The 18,297-nt window shown below is 35.8% G+C and overlaps 1 protein-coding gene across 1 annotated transcript in view; it reads left to right on the top strand.

The window, feature by feature from the left end:
- Positions 1 to 18,297, top strand: part of PACRG (parkin coregulated) — an 875,091-nt gene that overhangs the window by 499,798 nt on the left and 356,996 nt on the right. Inside the window, exon 3 of the mRNA XM_053710928.1 lies at positions 1,970 to 2,141. Coding sequence (XP_053566903.1) covers positions 1,970 to 2,141 — 172 coding nt within the window. The remainder of the gene's footprint in view (positions 1 to 1,969; positions 2,142 to 18,297) is intronic.

Here is an 18,297-nt window from a genome sequence, read left to right as displayed (position 1 = left end):
ATCACCATGTCATCTCTCTCTTTCTCTCTCTATTTCATCTCACTCTTTCTCTCTCTATGTCATCTCACTCTTTCTCTCTCTATGTCATCTCACTCTTTCTCTCTCTATGTCATTTCACTCTTTCTCTCTCTATGTCATCTCACTCTTACTCTCTCCATGTCATCTCACTCTTTCTATATGTCATCTCACTCTTTCTTTCGCTATGTCATCTCACTCTTTCTTTCGCTATGTCATCTCACTCTTTCTCTCTCTATATGTCATCTCACTCTTTCTTTCGCTGTCATCTCACTCTTTCTCTCTCTCTCCTTCTTCTTGCTCTCTCCCTCTTTATATTTTATTTCTCTCTAATATTTTATCACTCTCTTCTTCATCTATCTCAGTTTATCTCGCTCTTCAACTGTCTGTCTTTATTTCTTTACCACTCAGCTCTTTTTGGCTTTTCCCAGACATAAAAATACAAATATTTAATAATTATCTCTCCTTTCTTTGTTCTCACTCTCTTCTCAGCTATCCTGACCTCTTTACCCTGACTATTCATTTATTTTCCCACAGAGACATACAAAGCACTGAACAGTTGCATATTTTGAAAAACACCCTTAGTGTTAGTTCATATCTTATTCCATAGATTCTAAAAATTACCGCACCAATGATCTGTGGACATTTAGTCTTAACAATCCTTTTCCTTCTGGTGCCTTTTTCGCTTGGAAGGAAACTAATAGCCACACACTGTTAGCAACTAAATGAAGAATAGTTGGTTACTGGCACAGGCTAAAAGCTACATTTTCCTTTTATTTTGCTTACTTGTTAATAATCATTTTTGTTGCAATAAACCCCATTAGGATGACAAAGAAAGCCTTTCTTGAAAAACTTCATAAGATTTTCTTTTGAATCCTTTCTTACATTTTAATTTTATATTTTTATCCATTATGATATACCATGTTTTAATGTGTGTGTGTACACGCATACCTCGTTTTATTGCGCTTCACTTTATTGTGCTTTGCAGATATTGCTCTTTTTCCAAATTAAAGGTTTGTAGCAACCCTGTATCAAACAAGTCTATTGACGCCAATTCTCCAACATATATACACATATAAACACATAAAAACATGTGAATACACATATATACACACCTATATATATACATACCATCAGCAAAAAGATTATGGGTCAGTGAAGGCTCAGATGGTTAGCATTTTTTTGTAGCAATAACGTATTTTTAACTAAGGTATTTACATTGTTTTTTTAGACATAATGTTATTACACACTTAATAGACTAAAGTATAGTCTAAATATATATTTTATGGGCACTGGGAAACAAAAACATTAGTGTTACTCACTTTATTGCTAAATTCACTTTATTGAGGTGGTCTGGAACCCAACCCCCAATATCTCTGAGGTATGCCTGTGTGTTTATATCTATCTATCTATCTAGATAGATAGATAGATAGATAGATAGATATATAATGATTTTAAACTACATTAATGCTGCCCCATAGATCCCTTTCATTGTGCATATGTTTTATGACTTAATCTGCTCTCATTACAAGGGATTTTTTTCAAAAAGGGAAACAAATTGTGATATATATATATATATATATATATATATATATATATATATATATATATATATATATATATATATTCAGCTGTCCAGTGAGTGTAAATGAATAATTAGGGAAATATATAGTTTTGCTTGTTCTCTTTTGCTTAAATCCAGTGGAAAATTCAAATTGATTGTAACAATAACATCCCAGTGGTGTCAAACCCCTGAGGTAAAATAAAGTGCATAGCTATTCAATTATCTTGATTTTAAATATCAGTTTTATACACTATTATGTAATGCTTTATATTTACAGTAATACTGCTAACTAAAGATAAGAGGAATCATCCCTTTAATTACACGATTTATTTTCTATGCTGGTGCTGCGTGTTAATTACATTTTCTTTTATTTCTCCTCTTTCTTTCCAGGTGGAGATTGAGAAATTGGATTACCATCACTATTTGCCTCTGTTTTTTGATGGGCTTTGTGAGATGACACATCCTTATGAGTTCTTTGCGCGTCAAGGAGTCCATGACATGCTGGAGCACGGAGGACCAAAGATCCTTCCTGTCATTCCTCAGCTCATTATACCTATAAAAAGTAAGTGTGCTACAGAAACGGAATATTCCATAATTTCCGTGACTATTATGTTTAAAAACAGCAAGTTATTGGAAAATAGAGAAATTCACATTTTAAAAAATAATACCCAACTATCAACAGTGAAATCCATTACATTGTAGTTTATGTGGTATTTTTAGTGAAGTATTTACATTTGAAATGAACTTTACCTCATATTATCACTATTTTTACACAATACATTTTTTTTAAAGGGACACTCAAGTCAAAATTAAACTTTCATGATTCAGATAGAGCATGCAATTTTAAAGAACTTTCCAATTTACTTCCATTAACAAAATATGCACAGTCTTTTAATATTTACACTTTTTGAGTCACCAGCTCCTACTGAGCATGTGCAAAAGTTCACAGCATATATGTATATGCATTTGTGATTGGCTGATGGCTGTCACATGACGCAGGGGGAAATAGACATAACTTTGCAATTTATTTAACAAAAATCTACTACTCATTTAAATTTCAGACTAAGTGCTATTGCATTGTCTTCTTATCATGCATTTGTTAATTATGCAAAGCTACAGCATTAACTGGTCCTTTAATGGAATATTTACTGTAAGGGAGATTCAACAGATGAAACAAAGCTTAAACGGACATCCCGATCAAAATGTAAATGCATATACTGTAGATAACTTACATAATTGAATAGACACATATTTGAAATATACATGTATTAGCAACAATGCTTCTAGTAAAAGTTATCACTGTTTTAGTGTTAGCATTTTTCTCTGCACGTGCATGTGAGGCATAGCTAGATATTGTCACTGCACCCGCATTTTACATACTGTAGTTGCTCAAAGCGCCAGTCAGACATTAATAAATTGAGTCATTACCAGATGGTACAAGTACCTTAGGTTCTCTTAGCAAGTTCTTTGTTTAAAATGCTGGTGCACGGTGCATACTTAAATACAATTTTGAAACAGCTATAGCTTTTATGAGAATCATTTTTGCTAATGCATGTATATTACACAAATGTTTCTATGCAAAACTATAATGCATCTACGTGAATTCCAATTCTGGCTAGAATATCCCTTTAAATACTTCAATAAGAAACATTTTCTACATAGAATATTTTTTTCATGCATATGACCTTCTTTGCAAAATTATGTTATGAGGTTTCAGCTATTTATAAAAAAAAAAGCCAGACTTAATTTGTTAACAAGTTGGTATCTCTTGCATTTGACAGACTAATGTATTTGCTTAGCTCTCTATTATACCATAATGTTAAATGACAAGCAATCTGAATAACAAAAACAGTGAAAATTAAATGGGATCATTACACTGAATTATAGTGTAGATAAATGTTTGAAAACCTAAAGGAAAACAAAAAAATGTGAAAATGTTTATATATATATATATATATATATATATATATATATATATACACATACAAAGTTTCCCTTCCTGCTAGAGCTGTCACAGTATTTAATATTTTTAGAGCATTTTCATTTAGATCAATTTTGTCAGCGCTCTAACAGGCAATGTGAAAATTACTGTTTCATCAGCACAATTTTTCTAACAGCACTAAAGAGCCCATTTTGTATACCACTTACAGCATATGAAAAATGGCTACCTTCAGTGCACAAATACCTCTACAAGGTTTTAAAGAGAAACAGTCATTAAAAAAGTAAAACTATAATAAAACATAGCAAAACATACTAAATAACACACTTCAACCTTTTTAAAAGAGCTCTCCATGTTGGGGCTCTTATATGTGAATATGAAATTGACTAATAAGGACAACCATTATGATGTGAAATCTAAGCCTATTCATGAAATGAAAACACTTATGTTGCTTTTGTTATTTAGGTGCTTAAAGAGAAATTATCAATAACGTCTCTCTTGCCTTCCATCCTCTTCTGTTATGCCTCTATATCTTATAGATTATCCTAATTGCCTCACAAACTTGCTGAATACTTACTATAATTGATATCATTTGTCAATCCCATATAATAATATTTATTAATATATGCTGGGTCAGTATGACAGAGCAGTATTACATTTTAGTAGTAGTTATAACCGTATCATTTTTTTTTTAATGAAGACTTTAAAATGTAGTCTTCAAAATGGCATGCTTCATTTGTTTGAGGTGTCTGTGCTTAAAGGGACGCTGTACTTAACAAATCAATACACATATTTCTTGCTACAGGATTTAGAAACAAAACTATCTCACCTAGATTACAAGTTTTGCGTTCGCGTTTTAACACTGAAAAATATGGCCATTTCAGCGTTAAAACCGGAATGCAACCATTACGAGTCTTGTCGGTATAGCTGTACCGCAAGCATTTTAGCCTGTAACGCAATGTCAGTCCCACACTCAAAAAAAGTATGTTTTTGCATAGTGGATGGATTTCCATAGTGCTGCCATTACAAGTTTTGCGGTGAGGCTAAAAAGCTTGCGTTACACCCTATACCTACACGATCCGTTCCGCAATCTGAGACCAGTAGTTATGAGTTTTGCGCCACAAAACTGTTACACAAAACTCATAACTAAAGTGTTACAAAGTACACTAACACCCATAAACTACCTATTAACCCCTAAACCGAGGCCCTCCCGCATTGCAAACACAATATTAAGGTTATTAACCCATAATCTGCCGCTCCTGACATCACTGCCACTAATAAAATGTATTAACCCCATTCCGTCGCTCCCTGACATCATCACCACTATGATAAAGTTATTAACCCCTATTCCCCCGCACCCCAACATTGCCCACACTATAATAAAGATATTAACCCCTGTTCCTCCACTCCCTGACATCCCCACCTCTAAATAAAGGTATTAACCCCTAAACCTCTGGCCTCCCACATCACTGCCACTAAATAAACCTATTAACCCCAAACCGAAAGCCCCCACATCGCAAAAAACTAAATTAAACTATTAACCCCTAAACCTAACAACCCCCTAACTTCATCCAGGCGGCAGTGATGTGTGCCATTTTCATTTTAAGTAGTTGTAGATTTAACAAATTTTACCACGTTGGACAACTTCAAAAGTTGACACTGGTGAATATTGGGAAAGACACTTTGTACTGAAGAATCATATTAAAAAAATACTATTGAAGAATAATATTAGACAATTTAAATACATTTTTATGAAGAACTTTTTTTGTCTAGATTTTTAAATAGCAAATGTGGATTTCCCCCCATATTTCTCTTTAAAATGCACAAAATATTGCATCCCATTTACATTTTAAATGGAAGGAATTTTATGGTTAACTTAGTAAATGCGAATGACCGTCAAGAGATTTGATTTGTTTACTAATCACCCTCAGATGCATTATTTTAATTCAATTAAATTTAAACTAGATTTGTATTTGTCCAGTGAGATTTGTATTCAGCAAGATGTTGTGTGAATAAAAACCATTATAAATAATGCAGCTGGATTCAATCTTATGATTTTTTTTTCTTAATTTAGGCAGTCTTAAATCATCTGAATTGTGACATTGCTGCAAACTGTCAAAACATCTGTTTTGTTTTGAATTGCTAATGCTAGAACTCTGATTCTATGTCATTCTGAATAACTTCTCACTTACATATTACAAAACTAGCACAGTTAAAATAATGAACTCTGCTTAAAGTGTGTTAGGTAAAAGGTTAGGCAATGTTTCTTTAAAGGAGCTTACAAGTCAGAAGTAGAATGTAATTATTCACAAAGACTGCACAATTTAAAAAAAATAAATAAAATACTTTTATTACCAAATGTACCTCTTTATCTTGGTATTCTTTGTGAAATCTTGGTCCCTTTTCATTATAGCATACTGAAATAGGCTCAGCATTACGCATGCGTGTTTAGCACTATATGGCAACAGTGTATGTAGCAATGTCACAAGGAAAACTGTAGGTAGAAGAGTTTTAAAGTGCAGTAGCTTTTTTCATTTAAAGGAACACTCACGTCAAAATTAAACATTCATTATTCAGATAGAGCATGCAATTTTAAACAACTTTCTAATTTACTTCCATAAAAAAAGTGCACAGTCTTTTTATATTTAAACTTTTTGAGTCACCAGCTCATACTGAGCATGTGCAAGAATTCACAGAATAAGCGTATATGCATTTGTGATTGGTTGATGGCTGTCACATGGTACATATATGCATTTGTGATTGGCTGATGGCTGTCACATGGTACAGGGGGAGTGGAAATAGACATAACTTAAAATTGTCAGAATAAAAATCTACTATTCATTTGAAGTTCAGACTAAGTGCTATTGCATTGTCTTGTTATCTTGCATTTGTTAATTATGCAAATCTACTGTGTTGACTGTTCCTTTAAGTGCATGTAATAGACACTACTATAAAGAATAATATGCACAGATACTGATATAAAAATCCAGTATAAAACCTTTTAAAAACTTATTTAGAATAAATTTCTGCACTCGAAACAAAGTTCGGAGAAGCTATACTTTATTAAAAAATGGGAAAGTGAAACCAACCTTATCAGAGACACAGGAGAATGGGCAACCATAATCCAAAAGGGTATGGCCTGCTCTATTAGTGCAAATTTAAAAGAAAATTACATCAAAGCAGCTTACAGGTGGTATAATTACCCAAGCAGATTTAAGAATTATCAATCAGACATTAACGCAGTAATGTCAGCTCAATGTTATCGGGGATGCCAAGCTGAAGGTACATACGCTCATATGTGGTGGGAGTGTCACGATAGCAATAAAGTATGGGAGTCCACCTCCGAGCTACTTAGTAAGATCTTTAATAGACGAATTACACTAACTATTGAACAAGCCCTTCTACATTTCCCTGTTGAAGGCCTTAGTAGGCAATCATTACAACTAGTGGGTATAATATGCACTGCTGTCAGAACAGTGATAGCAAAATTTTGGAAAACGACAGTGCCCCACTATGATATTATAATAAACAAAATTAGATATTATTATCAAATGGAGACTATAGCATCTTCTCTGTTAGACAAAAGACAGGAATTTCTTAAAGTATGGGAGGATTGGATAGTCTGGGAAGACTCAATGAGAATGCAAGAGACAGGGACTTCTCTTTACCTCTCTTCTTTCTTCTCTTCTTTTTCAAATGGAATATCCTTTTATTCCTTCTTTTCTATTACTACTTTAAGAGTTCTACTCAATATAACGAACTTCTTCCTTTAAGCCAACTTGTGGAGACTGTATGGATAACCTGTGTAGTCTTTATACGAGAACGAAATAGGCTACAACTATGCTGAATGTAATTTCTATCTTTTGTACTGTTCTACAATGCTAATGTTGTTACTATCTATGTGTTGATTTGGAAGACTTCAATAAAAAAACTATTTTCATTTAAAAACTTATTTAGAAGCTCCCAATTTAGCACTGTTGATGAGGTTAGGCTGAGACATCCACTGATAGGGGCTGCCAGCAGAACCTCCCCCTTCCCCTCTGCATATGAAAAGACCCATTATACAAACAGAAGCAGTCATAAGTCTGTATACATCCGTATATATCTAAAATTTAGGGGCTTGGTTGGGAGTCTGAAAATCAGTACAATGTTATTTAAATATAAGCAAAACTTTACATTTTTACAAAAAAAAAACAGATCGGCTATATAAATGGATCATCTTTATTAGACATTCAGACAGTGTATATGAGTAATAGAAAGTAAAGACAGAACTGTGTGTATGTCCGCTTTTGTCACCACCTTCTGCAGCTACAGCTCCCTCTACATTTTACTTGCATAAGATAGCTGCAGACACTGCTGCAATATAATGCTCAAGGCACTTGTACAGTCCTGAGCCTACCTCAGTATGCTGTCATGGAAAAGGGTTAACCTTCTACCAAGAAAACTAAGAGAAATAGCTGAATTAGATAATAGAGGTAACCTGTAAAGTTTTTTGTTTGTTTGTTTTTTTGTTTGAAATTGAAGTCTATCTGAATTATGAATGTTTAATGTTGACTTCCATTCCCCTTTAAAATGCCAATAAATACAGTAACATCGCATCAACAAGTGCATCATAAAAAGACAATGCAATTTGCTGGCCCTATGTATCATGTGACAGCAATCAGCCAATCACAGACTCATAAACGTATACACTGTGAACATTTGCATAGTAGTAGCTGGTGCCTCAGAAAGTTTGCATATAAAAAGACTGTGCACAATTTGATAATGGAAGTAAATTGGAAAGTCTCTTAAAATCATATGCTCTTTCTGAATCATGAAAGTTTAATTTAGACCTTAATGTCCCTTTAAGAAGACATACAAGAGACCAAACTGATTTAAAGGCATTATTTGTAATTGCTCTCAACCTATTACCAATTCAGTTGACTAGAACTACTCAACAATCACAAATTGTTATGTGATCATAGCAAAATAATAGTACAAATGTTTCCAGTGTTTTCGTTAGTGTGACAATGAGAAAATGTTCCTTTAAAATGCAAAATATCTTTGCTTGATTCAGTTGTGTTTAAGGAAAGAGTTCCCGATTAAACTTTCTAGTTAGTCAAGTAATCCATGCAACTTTTTAATCAATAAAACATTTTAAGTAGACTGTAAAGGAAAAGGGGGTAAAATAGATCATAAAAATATATTGCAAAGTTGCATTAGTATGTATCACTACACATTTTATATTGCAATATCAAGGTGTCCATCAGAATGTCCCTTTAATAGTCTATATATCAACGCTGTCTAAAGCAAATAGAAAAATAACTAGAAACTACTGTTCTAGTGTTTCAGTTAAAAAGGGACATTAACAGAGCCGGACTGGGAATAAAAAGCAGCTCTGGAAAATGTGGAGACCAGCCCTATTTTCCGTTGACTCAGTATAATGTGCACACCCCATTTTTCTCAAAGGAGATTACTGGGATACTCCTTCCCCCAATATTTTGTTTCAGAATTATATTATATTAGTTTGTAATATAAAAAGTGCCAGATTGTTGTTATATGCAATCTAAAGCCCTTTAAATTGTAGCTTTCCAGCTCCAGCTGCTGCAGCCCACCGGGAAATTTCCTGGTATCCTGGTAGGCCAATCCGGCCTTGGACATTAAACCCCAAAAAATGATTTCATGATTCAGGTAGAGAATCCAATTTTAAACAACATTCTGATTTACTTCTATTATCTAATTTGCTTCATTCTTTAGATATATTTAGTTAAAGAAGTAGCAATGCACATGGATGAGCCAATCACACGAGGCAACCAATCAGCAGTTACTGAGCCTATCTAGATATGCTTTTTTAGCAAAGGCTATCAAGAGAATAAAGCAAATTAAATAATAGAAGTAAATAAGAAAATTGGTTAAAATTGCATGCTCTTTCTAAATCATGAAAGAAAAAAATGTGGGTTTCATGTCCCTTTAACAATTTCTGTAACAACAATAAGGACTATATTTTTGTTAGATTTCGTTTGTTAAACTGTGCTTTTAACACACAAAATCCATAAATAGTCCCCTCAGAAACCTTTATCTTTTGCTAGCAAATATTTTTTATGTGCCACACACAAAAAAATATAATAAATAAGCAAATATTGTTTACTAACCCAATTTAAAATATATTTTTTTTAAATAGAAATATATAATGTTATATAAAAGGTAGATTTATATTCTAAAATAGTGCACAAGAAGCTTATTCTTCTGCATTGTATGAACTCATAATTCACTTAATTGAATGGCTTTGTAAAGAACTGTAAACCTAGCAGATTTCAATGAGTAGAGACGTACACAGATTAACTGTTGTCACAGAATGTATCTTTCCCTTCACAGGTTGGCTTCCTGTTGTCACAATGTCCAATAGAAGTTACTGTGATTTCTTTATAACCTCTGTCGTTGAATAGACCAATAACAGTGCCAATGTGAGCATATAATACTCAGCTTTCTGGGGGGCTAGTGAGGTGTCAGCAGAAACTGTGGGAACAAATAACAACCACACAAGGCAGCATTTTATAACATCAGAGCCGCAATCCATCTTTTAGTTCGTTCAAGGCTTTGACTAATAAAGGTCTTTATACAATTCCCAGCAGAGTCCGACTTAATTCTCTACAGTGCCTCAGGGGCCTGAAATACATTGCTATGTAGCAATAAAAGAGAGGAAAAAATGAAAGCGTAAAAAGCATAATCAGTGTTTTTAGAACTGCCCAGATGAGTAAGGGTTAAGGGCTTTTGTGCCAACACATGACATTTTAACCCTGGCTATATTGAGTGAAGACTATGAAAAAAAGTGTAATCAACAGTTAACTTTTTATGAGGTAAAATGGTCCCTTCCTTGGTCTAAAAAGGTCTAAAAAGAAACCAAATTAATATAAATGACAAAAGTATCTTGTAGCTGTTTGTTTGTTTTTAAGTTTATATAACTTTAATGAATGCAAGCAGTGAAGAGTTTGCAAATATTTCAATATTTCTAACTTGCTATATGGACTGTAGTGTCAATAGAATATATTAAAATATATATTTGCATGTTACTTTTGTCAAATTACAGGAAGATTGTATTAAAATATTTTTTGTACAAAAAGATTGAAGTCAAAGCTAATGAACGTAAATTAAAACAGGAAGGAATTGTATCCACTGATGTATCCAATTGTATCCCCTGATGTGCTGATACTCTGTGGATGATGAACACAAGACTTACCTCCACAAATTAATTTAGAAATACCTATTTTAGATGGAGCATAGCAAAGCTGCATACTATCATCATTTTAGGACTGATATGTGATACTATAATGCTAGGGGTCATGGTGGAGTCAGGCTGGTTCATGGGTGTGGCTTAATTTATAGGGTGTGGATGAGAAGTTCTGAGTGACTTTGGAAGGTCCCTAGATTCACTTTTTTTGAAACAGTAACAGTTATACAGTTGTAGAAAAGGAAAGGTGTGCAGAGCTTCTAAGCCAAGACTAAATGATGGACAATTGGGAGCTGTGCAGCAATGCCGCGCTAAGAGCAAACATTTCCAATACTCTTGCGTGTTGTCTTCTTCTGAATTCTTGCGATGCTAGTCACCTGCTGCATTGTTGCATTTTCTGATGGTAAATCCTGGGTTTTCTTATAGATCTGAGTGTTTTAAACTGAAAAAAACCCCGACACTTTTAAAAAAGCTCTTTAAACAATTTGGAATGGAGTAGTTTGCTATTTGTGGAACTAATAAACCAATAATCACTTTTCATGTATACAAATGACCATATAATTATACCGTCATGCATAGCAATTTCTTTTAATCTATACAAGTGGATGTTTCTGTCCTAAATACCAAACTTTTTATTGTTTAACAACATAGATAATTCCTTTATTACCTGTTCCCCAGGTTTGCATAACCAACACAGTTATATTAAAGGGACATTAAACACAAATTGTAAACTACATGATTATGAACCTTCATATATAAGATTGATTTTAAATGAAAACAGCATCTTTATTTTGTCAAATGAGTATATTGTTTTATGTTTATTTTTTTCACTGACTTCCCTGTCCTCCTGAACAAAAGAACACCTGTTAACCAATCACAAACTAATAGTCAGATAAAGCACAAACTGTTTGCACGTCTGCAGACTGGAGTAGCCTGTGCCTCTTGTATTCACTTAAGGAGGTTTAGCACAAATTCAACCTAGTTACTATTGCAAAGAATGTTTTTCCTATAATGATTGTCGATGCAAAACTGATAATCCACCATAGAAGCTTTGGGAGGTAGGGAAAAGTAAACAAAAGCTCACATAAATTGCCTAAAAGTATTAACCCAAGCCTCCCTGGGAGAAAGTGAAACAAGCACAATTTTAGATGTATTTTAAAGTGAAAGGCTGCAAAATAAATAATGAGTACATATTGCAATAATGTTTCACTTGGAATAATTAAAAATTTTGGGCCAGATTATGAGTGGAGCGCAAATTAAAGTTCCTGCTTTAGCGTTAATTCCGCTAGAATCAAAATATTTGCGTTTGTCGGGTTGCGCTTGTATTATGAGTTGAAAGTAAACTGTTTTCGCTCTTGCACTAACATGAGTGCAAAAATCAGAAGTTAGAATATTGTGTGCGCGTTCACGTTTTTTCCCCATAGAAGTCAATGGAGAAAATAAGTGCAAACCTGATCGCATATTCTCATTTGCGCTAACCTGACATGAAAATATGAATCTTTCATATTCCAATGTTCTTTAAATAAAATAATGGGGCCGATTTAACAAAGTGCGAGTGGACATGATCCGCTGTAGCAGGTCATGTCTGCCGCACATAGATAAATTTCACTAGAAATGCTTGTGCAATGCTGCCCCCTGCACATTTGCGGCCAATCAGCCGCTAGCAGGGGGTGTCAATCAACCCGATCACCGCTGCTTCTTAACTCCTGTTTCCGGCTCGCCTGAAGGCTCATGCAGAAACAGTTGCATAAGGCAGAATACGGACCTTGTTAAATCTGCCCCAATCTGTTCTATTTATTTATAAACACATATTTCTAAATATATATCTGATGATATTTTGGTTACAAATATATATATATATATATATATATAAAGTCCCAATAACAGATCAGCACATCAAACAATCTGTACAGCAGCCAGGGTGCACTTAAATAGAAATCCATAAATCCAAAGGCAGAAAAAGGCACTCACTGTTCATAATAAAATGTAACTTTTAATATGCAAAGATTAAAACGACATAACGTTTCGGTGTTCACATAACACCTTTGTCAAATGTCAAAAAATAGTTATAGACAACTTAATGCCCAACCACTCACCTATCATACCTTAACACACACATCCTTATATACAATATCGCTTGGCGCTCCTGTACGCTGATCTGCCCTGTGCGCAATGACGTCATGACGTCGCTGCGTCGCGTAACGTGACCACATGGTGTCACGTCGCCCAGTCAGGCTACCATAGCAACCGGTATACAATACCACCATAGCTATATCGGGCTAATAGATCCCGGTTTCAAAAGTGAATGGGCATAACAGCCCATCACTAACGTACTAGGCACTACATATTGGTCTATAGTTACCGACCACAGCAACACGTATTGCTCACAGTGAAGATCATGTGACAGGGGCGCAAACCATTAAAAATTATAATCCAGTGTAATTACAGTTTAAAAAACAATCAATCATGGATAGCAGGGACATGTGAATGATGCATTGGTCTAATAACAGCAAATCTACATGGATTGAATCAGGACCAATCCAATTCATCTGCCTAAGATATATTATTCCCCCACTATTTTTCTGCGTTCTAAACACATATTTATTCTTGCCTCCTGGAGCATGATCAGAAACCCGTAAGGACCCACTAGGATGAAAATCCATGTGAATAGTTCTGGGTGACTTAGCATGCATCCATTATTGGTAGGTACTGTTGAAGATTCATTTGTTGTAGAACGGTCCAAAGTCAAGGACAGTATTCAGCCCCCTAGGGACCAGAGTGTCCAGCGTATGGATCCATTTTGTTTCCACTTGTAGCAACCGGTTATCTCTGTCACCACCCCTTCTTAATGGTGGTACATGGTCGATTAACATTGACCTCAGGCTTGATAAGCTATGATTACATTCAGCAAAGTGCCTGGCGACTGGTTGTTCCGATTCCCCCTTCTTTAATGCCTCACGTATTGCAAAACGGTGGTTAGCCATCCTGTCTCTGAAACTTGTTATGGTTTTACCAATGTAAACCAGAGAACATGGACAGACTAACATATAGATGACATATGTACTAGTGCATGTTAGTCTGTGACGGATGGTATATCGCCTATTCGTATGCGGATGCTGGAATGTGTGGCCCCTCATAATGGTATTGCAAGTAGTACAATTTCCACATGTGTAGCATCCATTCTTGGACGTCTTCAGCCAGTTATCCTTCTGGTAGCACCTGACCGGATCAGTTTTCACCAGTACATCACGCAAATTTTCAGCCCTGCGATACACCATCCTAGGTGGTTGCATCCTGTAAAAAGGGAGAGTTGGATCCGTTTCCAGGATCGGCCAATTTTTCTGTGCCGATTTCCTAAGTATGTCGCTGGTTGGGGTATAAGTAGTCACAAAATTTAGCCTTTCAGTTTCCATTTTAGGCTTATCATGTCCCTTATATTTGGGGTCTTTTAACAATTCCTCCTTGACCTTTCTGACCATTCCTTTGTCATAGCCTCTTGCTACCAACTTGTCTTCCATAGTGGTTAGTTGATCAATCATAGTGGGTACCTCACTATTATTACGGATGACCCGCATCAGCTGAGAGGTGATTATCCCCATTTTCTGATGTTTGGGATGGAAACTCCTTGCTTCTAACAAAGAATTACGATCGGTTGGCTTCGTATATAACGAAGTGCCAAATGAGCAACCATCCTCAGACATGATTTTGTATATGTTAAGATCCAGGAAATGTATGGTCTCATTACTAAATTCTAACTTGAACCTTATGGGACTGTCCATGGTGTTCAAACATGTCACCCACTCCTGGAGTTCCTCTTTACTACCCCCCTACACCAGAAAGACATCATCGATGTACCGTACATAGTATCTGATGTGGGGATGAGCAAATGGTCTCATTAAAGTCTGTTCGTACCAGGCCATATATAGATTGGCATATGTGGGTGCCATGTTTGAACACATGGCCGTCCCTGACACCTGCAAAAAATAATCATTCTCGTACTTGAAAAAGTTTTTTTCTAAGCACATGGTAAGTAGTTCGCACAAAAATTCAATAGGAGGACCCTCATAAAGGGGGTTCCCAGTCACCATGGACCTGACAGCCGCCACCCCCCCCATGGGGAATAGAGGTGTAGAGGCTGTCCACATCCATGGTAACCAGGATATCCCCCTTATGTAATGTGGTATAGTCCCTTAGGACATTCAATAAACTTGGGGAATCCTGCAAATATGCTGATGTGCCTTTGACCACTATATATATAATGTGTGTGTGACTATGTATGTGTACATATGTATTTACGTGTTTATATGTGTATATATGTCTGTAAATACATATATCACACACACACACACACACACATATATATATATATATATATATATATATATATATATATATATATATATATATATATATATATATATATATATATATATATATATATGTATAGCAAAGAAAAAGAGGGAAAAAGTGACTCTTAGACCAGCACTAAGGGATCATAAAAAAAAATTCTTAATAAGGCTAAGGCAGCATAAAGAGAAACAGACGATCCAGTAAATTGCTATATTATTGTAATTTAATTTAAACAAATATTGACAATACATATCATATATAGGCAACATATGCAGAAATAGCAAAGAGTCCCAAATATCATAGGTGACTAGCAATCAGCAGTTCTATTGGTCAAAACCCTTTAGAGGCCTCTAATCCGGGGTTACAAAATGCAATTATTCCTGGATATAATATGAAACAGTTATGTCCCATAGTCCGGTCTCCAATAGAGGTAGCCAAACAGCAATAAAAGTCCAATCACTTCTTAAAGCTTAAAACTTGTATTGACACTTGGCTTATGTATACCGGACAGTTTCGCTTTAATAACCTGCAAGTACAGTTACTTATACCCAGGGCGATACCCATTTTAATCCTATTCAAGGCTGTTTAACACTTGTCAGTATGCGGTACCTTATCCATTAATGCTCCATCCGTTGCCCGGTCATTGCTCCATCTTTCACAAGGCAATTAGTGGTAAATCCACGCCTTGCCACTTTCTGCTGTTGGCTTTGTTGCTTGCCATTCTGGGCTTGATTTTTACAGGAACTCCAAGCTTGAGCGGAGGTGGTCAGCTGTTACCCCTCCAACAAACATACAGCTACACCCGTTTCACCCATAAATCAACGGGCTTCTTCCGGCTGAGTCGTAGTTAATTGCAGACGCCCTTCGGCTTAAATCTGCCTGAAAACTCCTCCTCTTTCATTACTTTGTTCCCAGGTGTGAAATTGTGTCCAATGTAGTTAATACTATGTTGCCACCATTTTTACATCATATATATTTAAAATCGTCTCCACAGTTAAGCCATATTTAGTCCTCTCTTTACAAACATACTTCAAATGTATCCATATGCATATTACTTTAACTTCACCTATTTGTGCATTAATCGAATATTCTTCTTATCAAAGAGAAATCTTATTTATATTCATACATTAGAGATGACTAAAATTACTACACTTTATTTCTCTTTGCTCTCAGTGTTAGTTGTTAGCCTAGACGTACATCAGGGTTCTAATACTTACTAACATCAATGATATTGCTTATTCAAAAAAATGGTGCACAATCTCCTCATATAAGCCAAGAGGTTTTAAAGATTTTAGATTAAAAATCCATTTGCATTCTACTTGTAGTAGTTTTTTTTATCTAAATTGCCACCCCTTCCTTGCACAGCTTCCAAACCTCTAAATTGCAGTAATTTTTTATTGCTATTGTGGAACTCCAAAAAGTATCTTGCTATCGCACTATTCGTGATATTTACATTTTGTATGTCTCTTTTATGTTCTTTAATGCGTTCCCTGAGTTCCCTGTAGGTTTTCCCTATATAATACATTGGGCAATTGCAGGATAGCATATAAACTACACCCTCACTGCCACAGGATATATGTCCTTTTATTTTATGCCTGTTACCATGTTTATCAAAAAAACTGCTGTCAGTTTCCATATTTTGGCAAACTGAACAGTGACTGCATTTATAGTTACCACTTCTGTCTCTCCATCTGTCTAGCCAAGTTAATTTTGGTTTGGAACTAAAGTGGCGTCTCACTAAATTATCTTTTAAATTATGGGCTTTTCTTGCTGTTAAGAAGGGTCTTTCCCCTACTATATCTGCTAAGGATGGCTCTGCTTGGAGTATATGCCAATGTTTCTCTAGGATTTTCCTAGTTTCTTTCCATTTATTGTGATAATTTGTTATGAATCTAACAGTACTTGTATCTGACATTTTATTTTCCTTACTTGTGTATAGTAAGTCATCTCTCGTTTTATTTTTCGATCGATTATATGCTCTTTTCAGGGTATTGTTGGGGTATCCTCTTTCTTTGAATCTATCTGTAAGTTCCCTTGCTTCCATTTTAAACTGATTTTCATCTGAACAATTTCTTTTTAATCGTAAATATTGACCATAGGGTATATTATTAATTCAATTTTGTGGGTGATGGCTACTATAAGCCAATAGGGTATTACCTGCTGTGGATTTTTTATGGGTAGATGTTTGTATTTTATTATTAGTTATTTTAACATTTAAAACCAAGAATGGTATGCTTGCTGTACTCCGAGAGAATGTGAATTTCTCCAACATTGGTGTGTCCGGTCCACGGCGTCATCCTTACTTGTGGGAATATCTCTTCCCCAACAGGAAATGGCAAAGAGTCCCAGCAAAGCTAGCCATATAGTCCCTCCCAGGCTCCGCCCACCCCAGTCATTCTCTTTGCCGTTGCACAGGCAACATCTCCACGGAGATGGTTAAGAGTTTTTTGGTGTTTAAATTTTTCAGGGTCTATGGTCTCGGGAAGAGTCTCTTCTCCCGATAAACATTCTGGAACTGAGAGCGATATTCAATGCTCTCAGGGCTTGGCCTCAACTAGCAAAGGCCAGATTCATAAGATTCCAATCAGACAACATGACGACCGTTGCGTATATCATTCATCAGGGGGGAACAAGGAGTTCCCTGGCGATGAAAGAAGTGACCAAAATAATTCAATGGGCGGAGGATCACTCCTGCCACCTGTCTGCGATCCACATCCTAGGTGTGGAAAACTGGGAGGCGGATTTTCTGAGTCGTCAGACATTCCATCCGGGGGAGTGGGAACTCCACCCGGAGATCTTTGCCCAAATAACTCAATTATGGGGCATTCCAGACATGGATCTGATGGCGTCTCGTCAGAACTTCAAGGTTCCTTGCTACGGGTCCAGATCCAGGGATCCCAAGGCGACTCTAGTGGATGCACTAGTAGCACCTTGGACCTTCAACCTAGCTTATGTATTTCCACCGTTTCCTCTCATTCCCAGGCTGGTAGCCAGGATCAATCAGGAGAGGGCCTCGGTGATCTTGATAGCTCCTGCGTGGCCACGCAGGACTTGGTATGCAGACCTGGTGAATATGTCATCGGTTCCACCATGGAAGCTACCTTTGAGACAGGACCTTCTTGTTCAGGGTCCATTCGAACATCCAAATCTGGTCTCCCTCCAGCTGACGGCTTGGAGATTGAACGCTTGATTCTATCAAAGTGTGGGTTTTCAGATTCTGTG

The sequence above is a fragment of the Bombina bombina genome, chromosome 4 (genome assembly GCF_027579735.1).
Source record: "Bombina bombina isolate aBomBom1 chromosome 4, aBomBom1.pri, whole genome shotgun sequence".
NCBI classification, from domain to species: domain Eukaryota; kingdom Metazoa; phylum Chordata; class Amphibia; order Anura; family Bombinatoridae; genus Bombina; species Bombina bombina.
This window is presented reverse-complemented; position numbering and strand designations above follow the sequence as displayed.